Raw genomic sequence first — 23,760 nt, forward strand, 5'->3', positions numbered from 1 at the left:
TGTGATTCTTATACTTTGGTTGTATGTCAGGTACAAGGAGAACTATACCCACTTTCTGTGAACAAGACGAAAGAACCCTCAGGAGATTAAGAAGAGCTGAAAGAGGGAAATACATTGTTGGAGAAGAGGATTCAGAAGAAGAAGAACAAGTCATGGAGGGCACTTCACATAATCATGCTGAGGGAGTTGCCAACAAGAACAACCCAGAAGGAGTTGCCAACAATAACAACCCACCTCAAAGGAGAGTTCTAGCTTCTTACACCCTCCCAAATCCAAGACACTGTGGGAGTAGCATACTTGCCCCCAATGTTCATGCAAACAATTTTGAATTGAAGCCTCAACTCATCACTCTTGTGCAAAACAATTGTTCCTATGGAGGAGGCCCACTTGAGGACCCAAATCAGCACTTATCTGTCTTCCTAAGAATTTGTGAAACTGTCAAGACAAATGGTGTGCCTCCAGATGTTTACAAGCTACTATTGTTCCCATTCTCTTTGAGAGACAAGGCATTTCAATGGCTAGAAACATTTCCCAAGGAGAGTATCAACACTTGGGATGACCTGGTGAATAAATTCCTATCCAAATTTTATCCACCTCAGAGGATCATAAGGTTAAAAACAGAGGTGCAAACGTTCACTCAAATGGATGGGGAAACATTGTATGAGGCATGGGAAAGATACAAAGCTCTGCTTAGAAAATGTCCACCTGAGATGTTCAGTGAATGTGATAAGCTTCAAAATTTCTATGAAGGGTTGACTGAAAAATCTCAAGAGTCTTTGGATTACTCTGCAGGAGGCTCACTACAATTGATGAATACAGCCGAAGAAGCTCAGAATCTCATAGACATGGTGACAAATAACCAATACTTCTTTGCTCATCAAAGGCAACGCCAACCTATGCAAAAGAAGGGTGTATTGGAACTAGAAGGAGTGGACACTATCTTGGCACAGAACAAGTTGATGCACCAACAGATCCAGCAACAAATGGAAATGATGGCTAAGAGAATAGATAGCCTCCAACTAGCTTCAGTGAGCACAACAAATCAAGCTTCAATTGAATGGGGTCAAAATGAAGCAGGCAATATTGAGCAGCAACAAGAACAAGTTCAATACATGCAAAATACCTCAAATCCTTCTCAAAATGACTTCCATGGTGACACATACAACTCATCTTGGAGGAATCACCCCAACCTGAGATGGGGTGACAATCAAAATTCATGGCAGAGAAACCACAATTTCAACAACTCCCGTAACACAAACAACCAAAATCATTCACCCAGTAACACTAACCAATACAAAAACTCACAAAACACATATCATCCACCTCATAACAACTCACAACTCACCAAAATAACTTTTCCACACTTCCATTCAACTCACAAAATAACCACCTCAATGCTCCAAACAACCTCCACCAGCAACCATCACCTACCATACAACCGCATCCAGATTCCCAGAGGATCTCTAACTTAGAGATGTTAATGGAGAAACTCATCAAGACTCAAGAGATGGCAAGACAAGATCAAGCTCTGACACTCAAAAACCAAGATGCATCTATGAAAAATCTTGAAAGACAAATGGGACAAATGGCCAAACATATCACAGAGATAGGTGAGAAGCGAGCACTCCCTAGTACCACTGAAGACAACCCAAGGGACACAGGAAAAGCCATAAAATGGGAGGAGTGCAAAGCAATCACTCTGAGAAGTGGGAAGAAGGTGGAGACAGAAGCCATCACTAAAGAAGAGCACAACAAAGAAGGCTTAAAAGAGGAGGTGAGGGAACAAAAGCAGGAGCAAGAAACCTCTACACAAAGTGATAAATTAGCTAAGAAGGAGGAAATGAAATCATATCAACCAATGATTCCATACCCTCAAAGGTTCAAGGGAGAGAACAAAGAGAAGCAATACTCCAAATTCTTGGAGATATTCAAGACACTACACATCAACATCCCTTTCATAGAAGCACTTGAACAAATGCCATTGTATGCAAAGTTCATGAAGGAATTGTTAACAAAGAAAAGATCCTTGAAGGAGGGACAAATGGTTGTAATGACCACGGAGTGTAGTGCCATCATCCAGAAAGGATTACCAAGGAAGAGGAAGGACCCAGGGAGCTTTCATATCCCCTGCACCATAGGCAACATAACAATTGAGAGAGCATTTTGTGACCTTAGTGCAAGCATAAATCTGATGCCTCTATCTTTGATGAGGAAGCTTCAGATTCATGAATTGAAACCCACAAAAATAGCCCTTCAAATGGCGGACAAATCCATTCAGCAAGCACTTGGGGTTGTGGAGAATGTATTGGTGAAGGTGGACAAATTTTTCCTCCCAGTTGACTTCGTCATTCTAGACATAGAGGAAGATGACAACACTCCCATCATCCTAGGGAGACCTTTCTTAGCTACTGCCAGGGCATTGATAGATGTTGAAAAAGGAGAATTGATGCTAAGGGTGCATGAAGAGCATATAGTATTCCATGTCTTCAAGAATTTGCAAGATTCCACCCAAGAGGAGGAGTGTATGAAGATTGATTCCATAGACCCAAACATAAAAGAGGCACCTGATGAAACGCTTCCAATGCACCTAAGCTCATGCTGGAAAAGAAAGGAAGAGGTAGAAGTGCTGCAACAAGCTCAAAGAATAGAGGAGAAGCTACAATCAAAGTGTGCATTTGAGACTCTCAGCAAGGACATTCTAAAAATTGAGGCCCCAAAACCTGAACAGCCTCCTGAAAAAGAAAAGAGCCCCAAGAAGAAAGTGCCAAGAGGATGGAGAAACAAGAAAATCCCCACTGAAGATTTCTCACCAGGGGATAAAGTGATGCTAACTTACCAACCAATGGAAACATCTCCACACTTTTCTGGATATTACACAGTGAACAAAATCCTCTCACTTGAACATGTGGAAATCATCAAGAGAGACACTGGAAGGAAGCTCACGGTGAGAGGGGAAGGATTAAGGCACTATGATCATCATCCTCCCTAAAGAGGGACAACCGTCAAGCTAATGACGATAAAGAAGCGCTTGTTGGGAGGCAACCCAACCTGAGGTAGTTTTCTTTTCATAGCTAGTTTAATAAAAAGGTTAATTAGTTTTATCCATGTTGTAAGAAGCTAAGTTTGGTGTTGCACACCAAAACAATATAAGGGAGAATGAAGGATTCTAAGTTTGGTGTTCCACCAAAATCTCATCATAAAACATATTCTCACCTTCTGCATAATGCTAGCTTCAAGCATTTAGATAAACTAGTTAACTATTTTACTGTTTCCTAGTTTTTAGTTCTATTACCTTTGGCAAAGAAAAAGAAGTTCCATATATGGTTGATTTGATGCATGAGAACCATCGGCAAGGTACTAAGTTTGGTGTTCCCACACCAAAGTAAGTTCAAAAGCCCACAAATAATTCATGCATGCTAACCATTCTTCAAGTGCTTGGGGACAAGCAACTTTCAAAGTTCATTGTAGGCAGTCACTTCAATCTTGGGAAGGATTAAGCATCATCAATCAAAGAGACAAAGAAGGATGTAAAGACTAACAATGATGATGATAAGGAGTAAAGCAAGTGAACTCCAAAAGGTTGTATTGTTAAGTGATTGTCTTTTACTTAAAACTGTTATGATTGAAAGTGATATTGTACCCCTGTTTATCTGCTTAGTATGACTTTTTTTGTAGTTCAATAACTAAGATGTTTGATATTTCATAACACCATACTCTTGAAATTGCTTGCACTCAATATCTATAAGAATGCAAACAGAAAACATTTCTTTGAAAAAGAATGATTGAGGAATCAAAAATTTTGTTTTGAGGCAAGCAAAAGATTAAGAGAAGTGGTGGTTCTAGTTGTATGAATGTGTATTGAGGTTGCATGTTTGTGAAAACCTGCATGGGAGCTCATAGGCAGGAAATAGAGTTCAAAGAAGTATTGTGGAGATTCTCAAACATCTTTTGATCCAAGAAGCAGCAAAAAAAAAAAAAGGACATGGCAAAAGGCTCTGAGCATCAATTACTAGGAAGAAAAAGAAAGAAATAAGAACTCAAAGAGTTATTATCCTAGTTAAATGCTTGTGGTAGAATTGTGTCAAAGAGAGAGGCTTGAGCAAGTAAATCCTAAGGGGTGCTTCAACACCTAATACCTTAAAACCAACTGGTTTGGGAGTATTGATTGAAAGCTTATCTAAAGAGCCGCTTTGAGACATGACACTTAGAGTCAAGGCCAAGACACAAAAACTATAAGCTGCTTCAAGGTGATTACCTATAGAGAGATTTCCATGATATCATTTGAATGAAAGTCCTAAGATCTAAGACTTCCGAAATGTAGGGACTAATAAGCACTGAAATCCTTGCATGAGCATATAATTCAGAGTTCACCCCACTATCACTTAATCACTTCACTCACCAAGGCATTACAAGCTATCCCTCAACTTGTTCCAATTAAAAGAAACCTTTGTGCATAGTTCTTTTCTTGCTTGAGGACAAGCAAGGTTTAAGTTTGGTGTTGTGATGCATTTGCATCTTTGCTATATTAGCTAGTTAGTTGAAGTAGTTTTAGCTTAATTTCATTTATTTTCTTTGAAATAAACAAGCATTTTAATGAGTTTCATCTCCATGCACTCAAGTACCAAGAACTAGGTGGAATTTGGCCATACTTGTGCAAAGATTCAAGGAATGCATAAATGAATGATTATGAATGAATCCCATGTAATTGATTGCATGAATTGGTAAGACTTTGAAGCAATTTCCTTTGTCAATGATAGGTGATGAAACAATAAAGTATGGAAGCAAGAATGAAGCAAGCAAGTGGCCAACAATCCATTCAAGAATAGCAACTAGCACGTTGGCAACTTGGAATTCAAGTTGCCAACGCCAATGAAGCATCACTTGAGGAAGAGCACAAGCAACCTTGCAAGAAAGTGGTTTCCTATGAAGACTATGCACGTTGCTAACTTGGAGTTACATTGGAGTGTTTGGTAATAACTCAAGAAGCAAGTTGGGCAAGAAGAAGAGCAAATGTTGGCGTTGCCAACTTGGAGAAAGGGTGAGTTGTTGAAGGCAACGCCAAGCACCCTGGAGAGTAGATGTTGACGTTGCCAACTTGAGAGAAAGGGTGAGTTATTCAAGACAACGCTGAGCTAGAAGAATTTGGCCAAGGAGAAAGTGTCGAGGGCGTTGCCAACGCCAGAAACAAGGGGCGTGTTCCTTGGCAACGCACACAAGCAAGGCTTGGCCCTGGAGGAAGGGGAGCTGGCGTTGCCAACGCCAGGAACCATAGGCGTTATCCAAGGCAACGCCAAGCAACAAGAATGAAGCCTGGAGGAGTAGTCAAGCACATTGCCAACTCCAGGAAGAGCTGGAGTGTTTGGTGACAACGCCCAAGCATGGAGAATGCCCAGAAAAAGGAGCCAACGTTGCCAACTTGGAGATATAGGGGCGTTATCCACAACAACTCCAGAAAGCTGGCAGCCTGACCTTACCTCCTTCAATAGAGTATATCTTGAGCTACAAAACTTCAAATGAGGTGATTCCAACGGCATTTGAAAGTAGACATCCAGAACTTTCCAACCATATATCATAGTATGGAGTTGGCATTCATTTTGAAGCTTCAAGAGCTGGCGTTACCAACGCTGGAAACAAGGGCGTTTTCACCAAAAACGTGTGCGATTTTGGCAGCCTGACCATGTCTACTTCAAACGAGCATAACTTGAGTTATAGAGATCCAAATTGAGTGATTCCAGTTGCATTGGAAAGCTGACATTCAGAGCTTTCCAACCATATATAATAGTCTATAGTGGAGCACGAAATGAAAGCTCGAATCAGAGTCATCTTTAGGCCCCAAAAACAAGAAAATGAGGTTGGAATTGAAGGAAGCTACAAGGCAACCCTGGAGAAGAGTCGAGCACGTTGGTAACGTGCTGTAAAGGGAGCGTTGTTAGCAATAACGCCAGCCCATTGTTGCAGCCTTGGGAGGCTTGGCACGTTGCAAACTTGGGAGAAAGGGGGCGTTATCCACAACAACTTGGCAGCTTGACCTTACCTTCTTTGAGGAAGCATAACTTGAGCTAGAAAAATCCAATTGAGATGATTCCAAGTGCATTAGAAAGAAGACACTCTGAGCTTTCCAATGATGTATGATAGTCCATATTGAAGCAGAGGATTGACACTCAAATTCTGGGCAACATTAGGCATGAGAGAAGAGTCAAGAAGAAGAAGAGCAAGTTGTTAGCAACAACTTGGGCCAACAACGCCCAAGTCTCAAAGCTCACTCCCAGGAAAACCACATGCACGTTGCCAACATGCATTAAGCCTGGAGTTATTGCCAACAACGCCCCTCAATGGGCCAGAATTGATGACAACTTGCTCTGCTTCCTCTGTTCCTCACAAAGGCCAGCAACTTCTTCCATTGAACCAGGAATTCAACAAAGAGAAAGCCCACATTGCTAGCCCAAATTAAAGATCTCTAAAGGAGTTCTAGGAGTAGTATAAATAGAGAAAAGTTTGAGACTTTTGGGGACTTTTATTTTTTTAGCAAATTTTACTCTTAGACACTTTTACTTTTACACTTAGAGTTTTTTTTGTTTTTCACTTTTTCTCACCGGTTTGCTATTTTGTTTTTCTTGCAACTTTGAATTTCAGTTTTCTTCTTCATCTTCTTCATTCTTCTCTACTCAATTCTCATGTTTACTTTTGCATTTTGTTGTTGAATTTAGAGCTATGATTCACTAAACCCCACTTTCATTAGGGGGAGGAGCTCTGTTTATTGGATTGAATTGATGAACTCCTCTTTTCCTTCTCAATTCAAGTGGTTAATCCAAAGAGGAAACTCTTGTTCTTCAAAGATTCAATCACCATCGAGAGAGGGGTTAATCTATATGAATTGTGTGGTGAATTTGAGGAATGAGCCACATTATTCAGTTTAGAGTTCATCCTTTCATGATTTCCTTAATCAATACACCTTGGTTGGTATGTGAGATGTAACCTTCCTTGGTTGAGATTATGGGAGTTGTGTGGCTTGGATTAGAAATTGAGCTTCATCTCTTCTCATGAACAATTAGATCACGAGAGTGGCAATTGGTTATGTTGAGAGAAATTAGATCACCAAGAGATTGGGATCCAATTACCCACAACTTGCCATGGATCTATACCCATGATTGAGAAGGAATTGATCAACATCAATTCATGAAAATTTGCATCTCCAATCCCTAATGATCTCCCCATCATTAAGTCTCATCTCTTTTGTTCTTTAGTTATTTCGAATACCCATTACCCAATTCCCTTTTACATTCTTGCAATTTACTTCCCTGCTCTCTATAATTCAGCACTCTACTTTCTTGCAATTTACTTTTGATGTCATTTAAGTTTCTTGCACTTTAAGTTTTAGTCATTTACTTTTATTTTCTTTCTTCATTGCAATTCTTTAGATTCCTTGTTATTTAATTTTTGCAATTAAGTTCAAAAATCACAAATCTCATGAAATCAAAACCATGTTTGCTTGACTAAATCTACCATTTAACTAAAGTTGCTTAATCTACCAATCTCCGTGGGATCGACCTCACTCTTAGTGAGTTTTATTACTTGATACGACCCGGTATACTTGCCGATAATTGCGTGAAATTAGATTTTTACGTATCATTTTGCTGATACCAATGTTGGGGCAAAAGTTAGGGGTCTAACTTTTGCTCCAACGTTGGCCTCCCCTTGCATATTCATGGCGCCAACGTTAGCCAAAAAGTTAGGGGCTAACGTTGGCGTAAACGTTTGCTAGTCCAGGGAGAGTTTTTCATGCGCCAACGTTAGCCAAAAAGTTAGGGGCTAACGTTGGCGCAAACTTTTTGTGCATCCAGGGAGTGTTTTTCATGCCAAAAGTTAGCCAAAAAGTTAGGGGCTAACTTTTGGTCCAGCTTTTGCCCAAAAGTTAGCCAAAAAGTTAGGGGCTAACTTTTGCTCTAGCTTTTGCTTCCTGGTTCATAATTAATCCAAAAGTTTGAGGCAAACTTTTGCTCAAGCTTTTTGTTCTCTCTTCCTCCTAACCCTTCCTTCTTGCATCAACCTTTCTCCAAGCTTTCTTCACCTATCATTAATCAACCAAACACATCAAAGCTATGCTCAAAATCATGAGATATTCATTCTTTTATAATATGTGACAATTATAGCATAAAACCTCATGAAATAGCATGAATTCATACATGGTTGATTAAATCAAAGGAAACATGAAAATCTACCCAATTGGCTTGCTTTTGGCTCAAGAAAGTGCATAATTCAATTGAAAACAAAAGAAAAAGGCTAGTGAAACTAGGCTAAGATGACTTGTCATCACAACACCAAACTTAAAGCTTGCTTGTCCCCAAGCAAGAAATGATTTATTGAGAAGAAAGAATGAAATGGAAGAGGATGTTCATGCTAGTAGAGTGTTATTGGTAGTTCATGGGGTTTTATGTGGATATGCACACACTCACCTCTTATTGATTCTTAAGCCTAGAAAGCCTCCTTCAAGCTTCAAGTTCATACTGCTATTATTTTGTTCATAAGCTTTATTTGAGTGTCATGTGTAGCAAGTTCATTTCCTTTTCTTTATACTTGACACATTATTCACTATAGACACTTGGCTCACATTCCTTCTTAGAACATTGATGCCCAGCACCTCTTTGGGCTACTAAATGCCTCGTAGTTAGGTTGCTCTTGATAGTGGACTTTCAGCTGATGATCCCAGGTTAGTTAACCCAAGTCACCGAGTGTTGATGCACTCCAAAGAACTTAGTAGTCCAAGCAGATCCTAATACAAAGACACCACAGGCATATATTCTAAGGTTCAAGCTATTGGTGTCCTGCTTTGTTTCTTTTTGTTTTTCTTTTGTTCTGCCACTCTTTGGCTATTTCTTTTTCTCCCCTTTTTTTTTTCTTTCTTTTTGTTTTTCCGTCTAACCAAGGACTTTTATTTGATTGAGATTCATAGACAGTAGGCCACTTTATACTTAGAAGGAGACATCCTAGTTCTTTTATTCACTAAAAGTGAGCTATTATACAATCACACACACACACACACCACTTACTTTTATTATACTTCTATCTAACAGAGAACTATCTCACTTCACATTCAAACATTTCTTTTATTGAATTGAAATTGCAGGGGACAAAGCATGCATTTTTGTTAAGTGAAAGTAAACACACAAGCACACACTTAGACTAGCTTACTTATTTTAAGAAAATTGATTCTACTTGTACTAGATGAACACTTTAGCAAGATATAAATCATAGCATCTCTCAACAACTGAAGTTAAGTATAGATACAACCTATTGGTTTGCAGTTCTTTTGTCCTTCTTTTTGTTGATCCCCTTTTGAGTCATGGTGCATTATGTCTTCAATTGGTGGTTAGTTCCATGCACAATTCTCAAAAGTTGCTTGCTTCTCAAGCCCTTAGGTGACTGGTTAGTATGCATGAATTGAGTGTGGCTTTTGGATTTAATTTCGTGTGGGAACACCAAACTTAATTCCTTGCCACTGTCTCTAATGCAACAGGTTGTCTTAACAACAATTCTCAGGATTTTAAAAACATGGAATGCTAGGTGCTCATCATGCACTCTTAACAACAATTCTCCTTTTTCAACATCTATCAATGCTCTGCCCGTAGCCAGGAAAGGCCTCCCCAGGATGATGGGAGTGTTAGGGTCTTCATCCATATCCAGGATGACAAAATCAGCTGGGAGAAAGAATTTTCCCACTTTTACCAACACATTCTCCACAACTCCCAGTGCTTGCTTAATGGATTTGTCAGCCATTTGGAGAACTATTCGTGTGGACTTCAGCTCAGAAATTTGAAGTTTCCTCATTAGAGACAAAGGCATCAAGTTTATACCTGCACCGAGGTCACAAAATGACTTCTCAATTGTTATGTTTCCTATGGTGCAAGGTATGTAAAAACTCCCAGGATCATCTTTCTTCTCTGGCAACTCTCTTTGGAGGATAGCACTACATTCCTTTGTCATCTCAACAATCTGTCCTTCCTTCAGGGATCTTTTCTTTGTGAGTACTTCTTTCATAAATTTGGCATATAATGGCATCTGTTCAAGTGCTTCTAAGAAAGGAATATTGATGCTGAGAGTCTTGAATATATCCAAGAATTTTGAGTATTGCCTATCCTCGTTTTCTTTTTTTAACCTCTGAGGGTACGGAAGTTTGGGGACATCTGGCTTCACCCCTTCCTTCTTCTCTTGTAGCTGTGTTTCAAGGATGTCCACATCTTTCTTTGAGCTTTTTGCATTCTTGGTCTTTCTCTCCTCTTCACTTCTCTCTTCTGTCTCTTCTCTGTTGTGTTCTTCTTGATTGATGGCTTCCTTCTCCCTAGTCTTTTCACTTCCCACTATGATTGCTTTGCACTCCTCCCACTTTGTAGCTTTTCCTTTGTCCTTTGGATTGGAGATTGTATCACTTGGGATAACATTGGTTAGCCGTTCAGCTTGTTTGGCCAATTGTCCCACTTGTCGTTCAAGGCTCTTCATGGTAGCTTCATTTCTCTCTTGCATTTTGACCAAGCTTTGAGTGGACTGAGCAATTGCTTGTATGGCTGCCTCAAGACTTGAAATTCTACTTTCATGTAGGGGTAGTGTGGTAGTTTTGGGGGTTAGATGTTGGTGCGGAAATGCTATTTTGATGAGTTTGTGGATTATGGTGGGGTGGTTGATATGTATTTTGTGGTTTCTTGTATTGATTATTATTAGCGTTTTGCTGGTCGTGGTTTGAGTAAGTTGTGTTTCTTGAGTTGTTTTGGTTTGAGTTTTTCTGCCACGGTTGCTGGCTGTGGGTGTGGTTATCTCCCCATTTGAGATTTGGATGGTTCTTCCAGGATGGATTGTAGGTGTCACCATAAACCTCATTTTGGCATGAGCCTTGGTTGTGCACATATTGAGGTTGTTCCTGCTGCTGATTTTCTTGGTTTTCTTCATTTTGTCCCCATGTGGTTGATGGTTGGCTTGTATTCACTGCTGCAACTTGTAAACTATCAATCTTTTTAGCCATCTGCTCAAATTGTTCTTGAATCTGCTGCTGCATTATCTTGTTTTGAGCTAGGAGGGTGTCAACCCCTTCCATTTCTAACACTCCTTTCCTTAGTGATGGTTGGTGTTGTCTCTGATGGCCAAAGAAATATTGGTTGTTAGCCACCATGTCAATGAGGTTCTGAGCTTCTTCAGCTGTCTTCATGAGTTGCATTGAGCCTCCTGCTGAATAGTCAAGTGCCTCTTGAGCTTTCATTGTCAGTCCTTCATAGAAATTTTGGAGTTTATCCCATTCATTAAACATCTCAGGAGGGCACTTCCTGATTAGAGCTTTGTATCATTCCCATGCCTCATACAAGGGTTCAGCATCCATTTGTGTGAATGTTTGTACTTCAGTCTTCAATCTAATAACTCTTTGAGGTGGGTAAAACTTGGCAAGAAACTTGGTTACTAGATCATCCCAGTTGTTGATGCTATCTCTTGGAAATGACACCAACCATTGAGTGGCTTTGTCTTTGAGGGAAAATGGAAATAGCAGCAATTTGTAACTGTCAGGATGCACACCATTGGTCTTCACTGTGTTACATATCCTCAGGAAGGTGGATAGGTGCTGGTTTGGATCTTCCAAGGGGCCTCCTCCATAGGAACAATTGTTCTGCACCAAGGTGATGAGTTGGGGCTTCAATTCAAAGTTGTTTGCATCGACATTTGGGGTAAGAATGCTACTCCCACAATGCCTTGGATTAGCAAGTGTATATGAAGCCAAGACTCTCCTCTGGGGTTGACCATTGTTGTTGGCCATTCTCACTGGTGGATTTGTTGGATTTGTTGAGTGTTCCTCCAATTCATGATATTCTTCATCTGATTCTTCCTCTCCAGCAACATTTTTTTCTCTTGCTTCTCTTCTTAGCCTTCGGAGGATTCTTTCGTCTTGTTCATGAAAGGTGGGTGTGGGTCTTCTTGTACCTGACATACAAGCAGAACATAAGAAACACACAAACCAGTGACACTTCAATCTACTGCTAGAATGAAGTTTTAGTTAGCTTAAGCAAAAATTCAAACAGTTAGTGGGTTAGTTGAAAATTAGAGAAACAGAAAATAAAAATACTAGATCTAGATCTCCACTTCACTTAATCATTGTCAATCTAATCAATCCCCGGCAACGGCGCCAAAAACTTGATGGGATATTTTCGTGGAAAAACGAATTTCTCCAAAACATCCAAACTTAACCGGCAAGTGCACCGGGTCGCATCAAGTAATAATAACTCACGGGAGTGAGGTCGATCCCACAGGGATTGAAGGATTGAGCAATTTTAGTTTAGTGGTTGATTTAGTCAAGCGAATCAAGATTTGGTTGAGAGATTTGTGATTTGCAGAATTTAAATTGCATAGAAAGTAAAGGGAATGGGTAATTGGCATGAAATTAAAGAGAACAGGAATTAAAGTGCTGAATCTTAAAGAACAAGAAATTAAATGGCAGAAACTTAGAACGCAAGAAATGTAAATTGCAAAATCTTAAAGTGCAAGAAATGTAAATGGCTTGAATTGTAAAGGGAATGGGGAGTTGGATTTGCAGAAATTAAACAAGGAAATGTAAAATTGCAACAAACAGAGAAGTAAAGGATGTCTTGAATCAAACTGGATCTTAAAACAGAAATGTAAATAAGCATGAAAACAGTAAACAGGGAATGGGAAATGGGAAATCCGGATCTCAGGACCCAAGAGACAAGAAAACCAAGTCTAGATCTCAATGCCTTCCTAGATCCAACAAGCACAATTGCAAAGGAAATTGTAAATTGCAAAGAAATTAGATGAAGAAGCAAGTAACCGAAACTGAAATTCAATTAAACAGAAAATTAAACAAGCTCCCAAGGTGAGATTGAAACAGAATTTCTTCAATTCTCCACCCAAAATCCAAGACAAGAAAAGTAAAGAGTGCTGGGCAAGAACAAGGAAGAAGAGAGATCAATTCTCCTCCCAGATTCTCTTGAATTAAACAACAATGCTAAGAAATGTAAAAGTGAGCTCCAAGCAAAACCGAAAAGAAAGCTATTCTGAAAAACTAAAAGGGAAGCTCCCTTTAAAACTTAAATCCTATGCTATTTATACACTTTCTTCAAATGGTCTTCAAGCCTTCAATTGGGCCTTTGCTCTTGATGGAATTGGGTTGATAGAGGCCTTGGTTGATTGCTCTTGGAGTTTGGAGAAGAACCGAATTGAACCGGGTTGGAATCATGAAAGCTTGAGTAAAAGTTGGAGTAAAAGTTAGGGGCTAACTTTTGCTCCAACTTTTCACATCAGCACCCTTGTTTTGCTGATACCAACGTTGGGGCAAAAGTTAGGGGTCTAACTTTTGCTCCAACGTTGGCCTCCCCTTGCATATTCATGGCGCCAACGTTAGCCAAAAAGTTAGGGGCTAACGTTGGCGCAAACTTTTGCTAGTCCAGGGAGAGTTTTTCATGCGCCAACGTTAGCCAAAAAGTTAGGGGCTAACGTTGGCGCAAACTTTTTGTGCATCCAGGGAGTGTTTTTCATGCCAAAAGTTAGCCAAAAAGTTAGGGGCTAACTTTTGGTCCAGCTTTTGCCCAAAAGTTAGCCAAAAAGTTAGGGGCTAACTTTTGCTCCAGCTTTTGCTTCCTGGTTCATAATTAATCCAAAAGTTTGAGCTAAAGTTTGAGGCAAACTTTTGCTCAAGCTTTTTGTTCTCTCTTCCTCCTAACCCTTCCTTCTTGCATCAACCTTTCTCCAAGCTTTCTTCACCTATCATTATTCAACCAAACACATCAAAGCTATGCTCAAAATCATGAGATATTCATTCTTTTATAATATGTGACAATTATAGCATAAAACCTCATGAAATAGCATGAATTCATACATGGTTGATTAAATCAAAGTAAACATGAAAATCTACCCAATTGGCTTGCTTTTGGCTCAAGAAAGTGCATAATTCAATTGAAAACAAAAGAAAAAGGCTAGTGAAACTAGGCTAAGATGACTTGTCATCACTCCCATGGAGCGCTCTTTTATTGTCATTAGCTTGACACTGGGGCTTTCTTTTATGGTGGTTGATGATTGTAGTGCCTCAACTTATCTCCCCTGACTGCGATCCTCCTCTTTGTTCCTTGGTGTTCAATTTCAGCATGCTCTAATGAGAGTATATTGCTGACAGTGTAGTAATCATCAGTCTGTTGGCTTGCTCCTAGTTGTTGATAAATCAATTGCACTTTATCACCTTTAGAAAGCCCTTCTATTGGAATCTTTCTGTTCTTCCAACCTCTTTTTATTTTGTTTCTGTGTTTCTTCCTTTCTTTTGTTGATCTTTCTTCTCTGGCCGTAGGTTTACTTTGGAAATCTCTCTTCTTAGTGGCTAATATTCCAATATCCTCTTGAACTTCTTCATCCTTCTGCACAATCTTTTGCCTTGGGATGTTGCTGTGAATTGCCTTGTTGCTTTCTTCCTTTAACTGTGATTCTTCCTTGTCGAGTTCCATATAGTCTTTCTTCTCATTACTGAACTGCGCTTCTGGTAATACTTTCAGAGTGACACTCTTATCATGCATTCTGAGAGTTAATTCTCCTTGCTCTACGTCTATGATAGCCCTGGCAGTGGCCAAGAACGGTCTCCCAAGTATGATGGAGTCACTTTCATCCTCATCTGAATCTAGAACCACAAAATCTGCAGGGTATATGAATTTGTCCACCTTGACTAGAAGATTTTCAATTACACCCCTGGGGTATACCATTGACTTATCTACCAGCTCTAGAGACATCTGTACCAGTTTAACTTCCTCTATACGCAGCTTTTTCACCAAAGAGGAGGGAATTAAGTTAATACTTGCTCCTAGATCGCACATTGCCTTAGTGATGGTTAATTCCCCAACGGTGCAAGGCAGCAAAAAGCTCTTAGGGTCTTCAAGCTTAGGAGGAAGCCCTTTTTGAATCAAAGCCATGCATTCCTCAGTAAGCAGTATGGTCTCTTTCTCGTCCCAACTTCTTTTCTTGTTGATAAGCTCCTTCAAAAACTTGGCATACAGAGGCATTTGCTCAAGTGCGTCAGCCAAGGGAATATTGATCTCCAGCTTTTTGAAAGTCTCAAGGAACTTATGAAAATGTTGGTCCTTAGTCTCTTTGCTGAATCTCTGGGGATATGGCAGTGGAGGTGTGATGCTCTTTCCTACTTGCTGCTGTCCCTGAATCACTTCTTTTGAACCGTATGATTGGTTGTTCTTCTCTTTGAGTTTCTCAGTGCTCTTGTTTGGCATCACAACTTGATCCTTGGCTTCATCTGCCTTTGTTTGTTTTTCATCTTCTATTGGTCTTTTGCTGCTCTCTGCTTGCTTCTTTGTAGTGTCATTGTTGCTCATCAATGTTCTCCCACTCCTTAATTATATCGCCTTGCATTCTTCCTTAGAATTTGGGATTGTGTCACTCAGCAGTGAGCTTGAAGGTCTCTCAACAGAAATCTGCTTGGAGATTTGCCCAATCTGCCTCTCTAGGCTCTTCATGGAGGCTTCATGGTTCTTGGTTGTCATTTCCTGGTGTTTCCACATTTTGTCTATCAAAGTTTCCAAGTTGGTGAGTCTTTGAGATTCAGGTGATGCTTGTGGTGGGTTGTGAGATGTGGATGGTGGATGGTGGGCATTTTGGTTGGTGGGTTGGTTATTGGATTGGTAATGGTTGGGGTTGGGGTAGTTGTTTTGAGGTTTTTTGTAAGGGTTTTGGTTAGTTTGCTGCTGGTTGTGGTTTTGGTTGTTCCTTGAAGTGTTTTGGTTTGAGTTCCTCTGCCATGGTTGTTGGTTCTGGTTGTGATTATCTCCCCATCTGAGGTTTAGGTGGTTTTTCCAGGATGGATTGTATGTGTCACCATACACTTCATTCTGTCCAGAATTTTGGTTGTGCATGTACTGGACTTGTTCTTGCTGCTGCTCCTCTTGAGTTTCTTCATTTTGCCCCCATGTGGATGATGGTTGGCTTGTGTTAACTACTGCAACTTGGAGGCTATCAATCCTCTTGGCCATTTGCTCAAATTGTTATTGAATTTGCTACTGCATCATCTTGTTTTGAGTCAAGATTGAGTCCACTCCTTCTAACTCCATTACTCCTCTCCTTTGTGATGGTTGGCGTTGCCTTTGATGCGCAAAGAAATACTGATTATTAGCCACCATGTCAACAAGTTTCTGGGCTTCCTCAGCAGTTTTCATCAGTTGTAGTGAACCTCCAGCAGAATGATCTAGTGCCTCTTGAGATTTCAATGTCAGGCCTTCATAGAAATTTTACAGCACGTCCCATTCATTGAACATCTCTGGAGGACACTTTCTGATTAAGGCTTTGTACCTCTCCCATGCTTCATACAAGGATTCGGCATCTAATTGTGTGAATGTCTGTACCTCGGTTTTCAGCCTGATGACTCTTTGGGGTGGATAGAATTTGGCTAGAAATTTAGTCACCAAGTCATCCCAACTAGTGATGCTTCATTGGGGAAAAGTTTCAAGCCATTGTGCGGCCTTGTCCCTTAATGAGAACGGGAACAGCAGAAGCTTATAAGTTTCAGGATTCACGCCATTGGATTTGACAGTGTCACAAATCCTTAAGAAGGTAGATAGATGTTGATTTGGATCCTCCAATGGTCCTCCCCCAAACGAGCAGTTGTTTTGGACCAATGTGATGAGTTGTGGCTTCAGTTCAAAGTTATTTGCATTGACATTAGGGGTGAGAATGCTGCTTCCACAATGTCTAGCATTTGCAAAGGTATAGGAGGCCAGTACTCTCCTCTGTTGTGGGTTATTGTTAACCCCTCCTCCTGGATTAGATGGATCTCCTTCCATCTCGTGATATTCTTCCTCAGATTCTTCCTCTCCAACAATATTTTTCCTCTTTCAGCTCTTCTTAACCTTCTAAGAGTTCTCTGGTCAGTTTCTGATAAAATAGGAATGGATCTCCCTGTGCCTGACATACAAACAACAAAAGAAACACCACCAGTAACACTTCAATCTATTGCTAGAATGAAGTTTAGTTTAAGCAAAATTTCAAACAGTTAGTGTGTCAGTCAAAAATTAGAGAAACAGAAAAGAAAAAGTGCTTGATCTAGATCTCCACTTCACTTAATCATTGTCAATCTATTTCAATCCCCGGCAACGGCGCCAAAAACTTGATGTGTATTTTCGGAAAACGAATTCCAAACACACAAAACTCACCGGCAAGTGCACCGGGTCGTATCAAGTAATAATAACTCACGTGAGTGAGGTCGATCCCACAGGGATTAAACGAATTAAGCAATTTCAGTTTAGTGGTTGATTTAGTCAAGCGAATCAAGATTTGGTTGAGTAATTTGTGATTAACAGAATTTAAATTGCATGGAAAGTAAAGGGAATGGGTAAATTGCATGAAATTAAAGAGAACAGAAAATAAAGTGCTGAATCTTAAAGAACAAGAAATTAAATGGCAGAAACTTAGAACGCAAGAAATGTAAATTGCATAATCTTAAAGTGCAAGAAATGTAAATGGCTTGAATTGTAAAGGGAATTGGGAATTGGATTTGCAGAAATTAAACAAGGAAAAGAAAAATTTAACAAACAGGAATGTAAAAGCTGGATTCAATTAAACCGGATCTTAAATGAAAATGAGAACAAGCTTGGTGTGACAACGAAACAAGGAAATTGAAATTGAAAGCTATAGATCTCAGGACTCAAGAGACTAGATAGCCAAGTCTAGATCTCACTGCCTTCCTAGATCCAGCAAGAACAATTGCAAAGGAAATGAAGAAATGTAAATTGCAGAAGAGTAGAAGCCGAAGCAGTTAACTGAAATGGAAATTCAATTATGCAGAAAATTAATCAATATCTCAAGGTGAGATTGAAACAGAAGTTCTTCAATTCTCCACCCAAGATCCGAAACAAGAAAAGTAAAAAGTGCTCAAACAAGAACAAGGAAGAAGAGAGATCAATTCTCCTCCCTAATTCTCTTGAATTCTAAAAACAACAATGCAAAAATGTCCAGGTGCTCTCCACTGTAAGTGTTCTCAAAATTTTCTAAGGAAAAAGCTCCCTTTAAAACTTAAATCCTAAGCTATTTATACACTTTCTTCAAATGGTCTTCAATCCTTGAATTAGGCCTTTTCTCTTGATGGAATTGGGTTGATAAGAGTCTCTGTTGATTGCTCTTGGAGTTGGAGAGAAACCCATTGTGAACCGGGTCAAGAATCGTAAAAGTTTGAGTAAAAGTTTGAGGCAAACTTTTACTCAAACTTTTTATACCAGATGGCTTCACTTGCTGCTACCAACGTTTGGGCTAAAGTTTGAGGTCAAACTTTTGCTCAAACGTTGGTCTCCTTGTGTATATGTGTGGCGCCAACGTTTGCCAAAAAGTTTGAGGCAAACGTTGGCGCAAGCTTTTCTCCTCCAGGGTGTAGGTTTTGTGATGCCAACGTTTGCCAAAAAGTTTGAGGCAAACGTTGGCTCAAGCTTTTTTTCCAAAAGTTTGAGCTAAAGTTTGAGGCAAACTTTGGCTCAAGCTTTTTTCCTCTGGGGTGTTTTCAATTCTTCCAAAAGTTTGAGCTAAAGTTTGAGGCAAACTTTGGCTCAAACTTTTTTCCTCTGGGATGCTTTCAACTCTTCCAAAAGTTTGAGCTAAAGTTTGAGGCAAACTTTGGCTCAAACTTTTTGTTCTCTCTTGCTCCTAGCCATTCCTTCTTCCTTCAACCTTCTTCAAAACTCTTTTTACCTATCATCAATCAATCAAAACAATCAAAGCTATGCCCCAAATCATAAGATTGTGTTTCTTTCATAATATATGACAATTATAGCATAAAATCTCATGAAAGTGCATGAATTCATCCATGGTTGATTGAATCAAAGGAAACATGGAAATCTACCCAATTGGCTTACTTATGGCTTAAGAAAGTGCATAAAATCAATTGAAAACAAAAGAAAAAGGCTAGTGAAACTAGGCTAAGATGACTTGTCATCAAGATGTAACCTCCCTTAGTTGAAATTCTGGAAGTTGTGTGGCTTGGATTAGAAATTGAACTTCATCTCTTCTCATGAACAATTAGATCACGAGAGTGGCAATTGGTTGTGTTGAGAGAAATTGAGTTACCAAGAGATTGGGACTCAATTACCCACAATTTTCCATGGATCTATACCCATGATTGAGAAGAAATTGATCAACATCAATTCATGAGAATTTGCATCTCCGATCCTTAATGATCCTTTCCATCATTAATTCTCATTTCTTTTGCTCTTTAGTTGTTTGAATACCCATTACCCAATTCCCTTCTACATTCTTGCAATTTATTATTCTTGTCATTTACATTCTGTTTCTCTATTTCTTGCTATTTACTCTTTTGTTCTTTAAGATTCTGCAATCTTTACTTTCTTGCAATTTATCTTAAATGTCATTTAAGTTTCTTGCATTTTAAGTTTCAGTTATTTACTTTCATTTTCTTTCTATATTCTAGTTCTTTAAATTCCTTGCCATTTAAATTTTTGCAATTATGTTCAAAAATCACAAATCTCTTGAAATCAAAACCATGTTTGCTTGACTAAATCTACCATTTAACTAAAGTTGCTTAATCTACCAATCTCCGTGGGATCGACCTCACTCTTAGTGAGTTTTATTACTTGATACGACCCGGTATACTTGCCGGTAATTACGTGAAATTAATTTTTTACGTATCAAAAAACTTAGTTTTTTAAAATTTTTTATTTTTTAAAAAATATTTTTCTATCTTTTTATTCACCGGATAATGCTACACCCGGACAATTGACTTTTTTTGCTGCAATTGTTCCCAAATTAAGAATAAATTAATTTAAAAATTCAAAAATTTTAATTTTTTTATTTTTTGGATATTTTTGGAATTTTTTATTTTTCTACTATTAGAAAAAATTTTATTTTTTTAGTTTAAAAATTAAAAAAAATTTACAGATTTGTTATTTACTAGATATTGTTGGACTTTATCTTATTTTTCTAATTTAAATAAAAAAATTAATCATATAATTTAAAATTCAAAAAAAAATTTAATTTTTTTAGATTTTTAATTTTTTTCCAAAATATATTTTTACCTTTTTATTCACCGGATAATGCTACACCCGGATTGTTGACTTTTCTTATTGCACTTTGATGACAAGTCATCTTATCCTAGTTTTACTAGCCTTTTTCTTTGTTTTTATTTGGTTTTATGCACTTTCTTGCATTCTAAGTAAGTAATTTGGAATGGAAATTCATAACTTCTTTGAATCAAACAACCACCATTTAATTGATGCTAAATCATGAGGTTTGAGCTAAATTTAATTGATTTTTTATTGATTTATAAACCTTGTGAATTTGGCGATACTTTGATTGGTTGTTTTGATTACTTGTAGGTGAAGAAAAGAAAAAAATAAGAAAAGTGTAGCCTAAGGAGCATGATCTAAGCAAAGAAAGAAAAGTGTGGCACAAGAAAAGGAAGCGTGGCTTAAGGAAGGAAAAGCATAAGTGCATTCAAGAATCAAGAGCCAAGCTCTTGTGGAGAGCTTTCCTTCAAAGAATCAAGAGCCAAGCTCTTGGCAAAGAGCTTTGAAGCTCTTGCCAAAGAGCTTTTTCGTGCATGCCATGAGAAAAATCAAGGAAGAAAAGCTCACTAATGCACTCACCAAGACTTGAACCCATGACCAAGAGGAGGGGGCCAGCGCTACTTCACAAGGAAAACAAGCCAAAATTGGCTTGTTTTCACTCACCAAGGTTCGAACCAAGTACCTCAAGGAAGCAAGGCCTTGTGCGCCACTTATTTGCCAAGGAAAATTAACTTGTTTTCCTTCACCAAGGCTTGAACCAGGGACCTCAAGGAAGCAAGACTTTGGGGGCTTCTCTTGTGCCAAGGAAATTAGCTCCACAAGTGCTCCACCCAAGATTTGAACCAAGGTCCTCAAGGACAAGTAAAGCTCTTGCCAAGAGCTTTGTTCTCTTGTCACAAGGGACCGTGCGCAACACATTGGAAGGGAAGGGAACCAAAGCTCTTGGCCAAAGCTCTTGCCAAGAGCCGAACTCTTCCCTGGGAGGTGCACCATGGGCCAAAAATTCACTAAAAATCCAAATTAATTCATTTCTTCACCAAATTTTAGAGCCCATCCAAATTCTTAGATCCAAATTAGAAAGTGTATAAATAGGAGCTAGTTTGATGTAATTGAGACTTTTGAATCTTTTACCTTTTGACACTTTTAGAATTTACTTTGGAATTTTTCTTTTGAATTTTCATTTTCATTTCTGAAGTTAGATCTTAGAGAATTGGGAAGGAGAATTGATCTCTCTTCTTCCTTGTTCTTGCTTGAGCACTCTTTACTTTTCTTGCTTTTGATCTTGGGTGAAGAATTGAAGAAATTCTGTTTCAATCTCACTTTGAGATCTCTTGTTTCCTTCTACTGCATAATTGAATTTAAATTTCTGTTTTCTGCATCTTCTCTTATTCTTCTTCTACACTTTCTGCATTTTACTTTTCTTCATTTCGTTGGCAATTAATCTTGTTGGATCAAGGAAGGAGTTGAGATCTAGACTTGTTATCTAGTCTCTTCCACCCCTGAGATCTTCAACCATCTTTTACTTTGCTGCAAATTAAGCATTGCTTTCTCTGTTTTTAATTTCTCAAGCATTTCTACTTTTCTGTTTAAATCTAATTTACTGCAATTCACTTTCTATTTTTCTGTTTTGCTGCAATTTACTTCCTCTTGCTTAAATTCTGCAAATCCCAACTCCCAATCCCTTTTACAATTCAAGTCATTTACATTTCTTGCACTTTAAGATTCAGCCATTTACATTTCTTGTAATCTAAGTTTCTGCAATTTACATTACTTGTTCTTTAAGATTCAGCTTATTTACTTTCTTTGCTCTTTAATTTCCTGCAATTTACCCCTTACCCTTTATATTTCAAGCAATTTAGCTTCTGCAAATCACAAATCACTCAACCAAATCTTGATTCGCTTGACTAAATCAACCACTAAACTAAAATTGCTCAATCCTTCAATCCCTGTGGGATCGACCTCACTCATGTGAGTTATTATTACTTGATGCGACCCGGTACACTTGCCAGTGAGTTTTGTGTTGGATCGTTTTCCACATCATCAAGTTTTTGGCGCCGTTGCCGGGGATTGATTAGATTGACAATGATTAAGTGAGGTGGAGATCTAGATCTAGCATTTTTATTTTCTATTTCTCTAATTTTGGATTAACCCACTAACTGTTTGAATTTTTGCTTGAACTAACTGAAACCTCACTTTAGCAACACAGTGAAGTTTTCTTGGTTTCTCTGGCTTCGTATGATTCTCACACTCCAGCTTATTGAATATACGAGAGAAGCAATTCTCTCTTACTAATTTTTCAAGCCTATCAACTGTTTGATACATTGTGTCAGCTGAACCTTTCAACCACATTTTGGACATGAATGTATTCAATCTTCATTTGGACTATTTGTGATTGTGCAGATCATGGAGAAGAACCCAACGAATCCCAGTCAGCATGGTAGTAATATCCCCACCTTAAATGACAAGCAACCACTCATCACCATGAACGACATTGCTCAGTGGTTTGAAGCTTTCCCACAAGGAAACATCATCGGATGGGAAGAACTAATGAGTGAACTCCTAGCCAAGTTGAAACCACCTCAGGGAATTGTTAAACCAGAAGCAGAAGTGCAACCATTCGCACAAGAGAAGGAAATTGAAGGTATTCGCGCAATCATGGCCCAAAGCGAGCAGATACATCAACAGCTTAAGCAACAATTGGAGCTGATTAACAGAAAAATAGAGGAACTGTAACATGCTGTGGCAAATGCACAGAACTCACCTCAAAATCCCCATTGTTGGAATCAACTTGAAAAAAATTCTGAAGTAATTAACTATGAGCAAAAAAGTTATGAGCGATCACACTCTCCAGACAGCTCCTCAAGCATGTTCCAACGTAGGACTCAGAATGATGTATACAACCCACCCTGGAGAACTCAATCCAACTGGAGGGGGGTTGAAAACCAAAATCAAAAACCAAGGGACTTCAACTGCAACAACCCCAACTTCAAAAACCAATATAAAAACCACCCCCACAACAACAATCATCACACACCATCCCAATACACACACTTCCAACCCCGTCCTATCTCACCAATCGCCCAAAATGACTCTCATCAACCATCACAGTTGACACAACCACAACCAATTCCAAACTCTCAAAGACTCTATGTTCTAGAAATGATGATGGAAAGATTCATAAAAATTCAAGAAATGATGGCAATAGAGCAGGAAGAAGTAAAGAAACATCAAGAGATGATAAGCAAGAACCAAGAGGCCTCACTCAGAAGACTTGAAAGGCAGATGGAACAACTGGTTCAAAACCTTGCTGAATTGGGTGAGAAGAAGGGGACTCTGAACCCAAAGAGCCATGAAAAGGATGCTGGGTTGAAAGAGAAGGGAGTCATGGAGGAAAGTAAGAAGGCTATGTAAAGAGAAACAGAGGGACGGAAGCCCATAGCAAGAGGAGGAAACCTAAGGCAACAGAAGCCTCAACTTCCATGAGCACAGAATGAAGGATGTCAAGCTAGTGACAATAAAAGAGCGCTTGTTGGGAGGCAACCCAACCTGAGGTAACTTTCTTTTCATAGCTATTTCAATAAAAAGGTTAATTAGTTTTATCTATATTGCAAGAAGCCAAGTTTGGTGTTGCACACCAAAACAATCTAAGGGAGAATGAAGGATTCTAAGTTTGGTGTTCCACCAAAATTCCATCACAAAATATGTTCTCGCCTTCTGCATG

General features: G+C 38.9%; 1 protein-coding gene across 1 annotated transcript; it reads left to right on the plus strand.

Annotated features, from left to right (window-relative positions):
• Positions 1-641: 641 nt before the first annotated feature.
• LOC112735057 (uncharacterized) lies at positions 642-22,772 on the plus strand. Its single transcript, XM_025784628.1, has 4 exons — positions 642-1,248; positions 1,449-1,878; positions 2,023-2,314; positions 22,440-22,772. The coding sequence occupies exons 1-4, from the start codon at positions 642-644 to the stop codon at positions 22,770-22,772; spliced, it is 1,662 nt and encodes a 553-aa protein (XP_025640413.1).
• Positions 22,773-23,760: the final 988 nt, after the last annotated feature.

Source organism: Arachis hypogaea, chromosome 13 (assembly GCF_003086295.3).
Source record: "Arachis hypogaea cultivar Tifrunner chromosome 13, arahy.Tifrunner.gnm2.J5K5, whole genome shotgun sequence".
Taxonomy (NCBI): domain Eukaryota; kingdom Viridiplantae; phylum Streptophyta; class Magnoliopsida; order Fabales; family Fabaceae; genus Arachis; species Arachis hypogaea.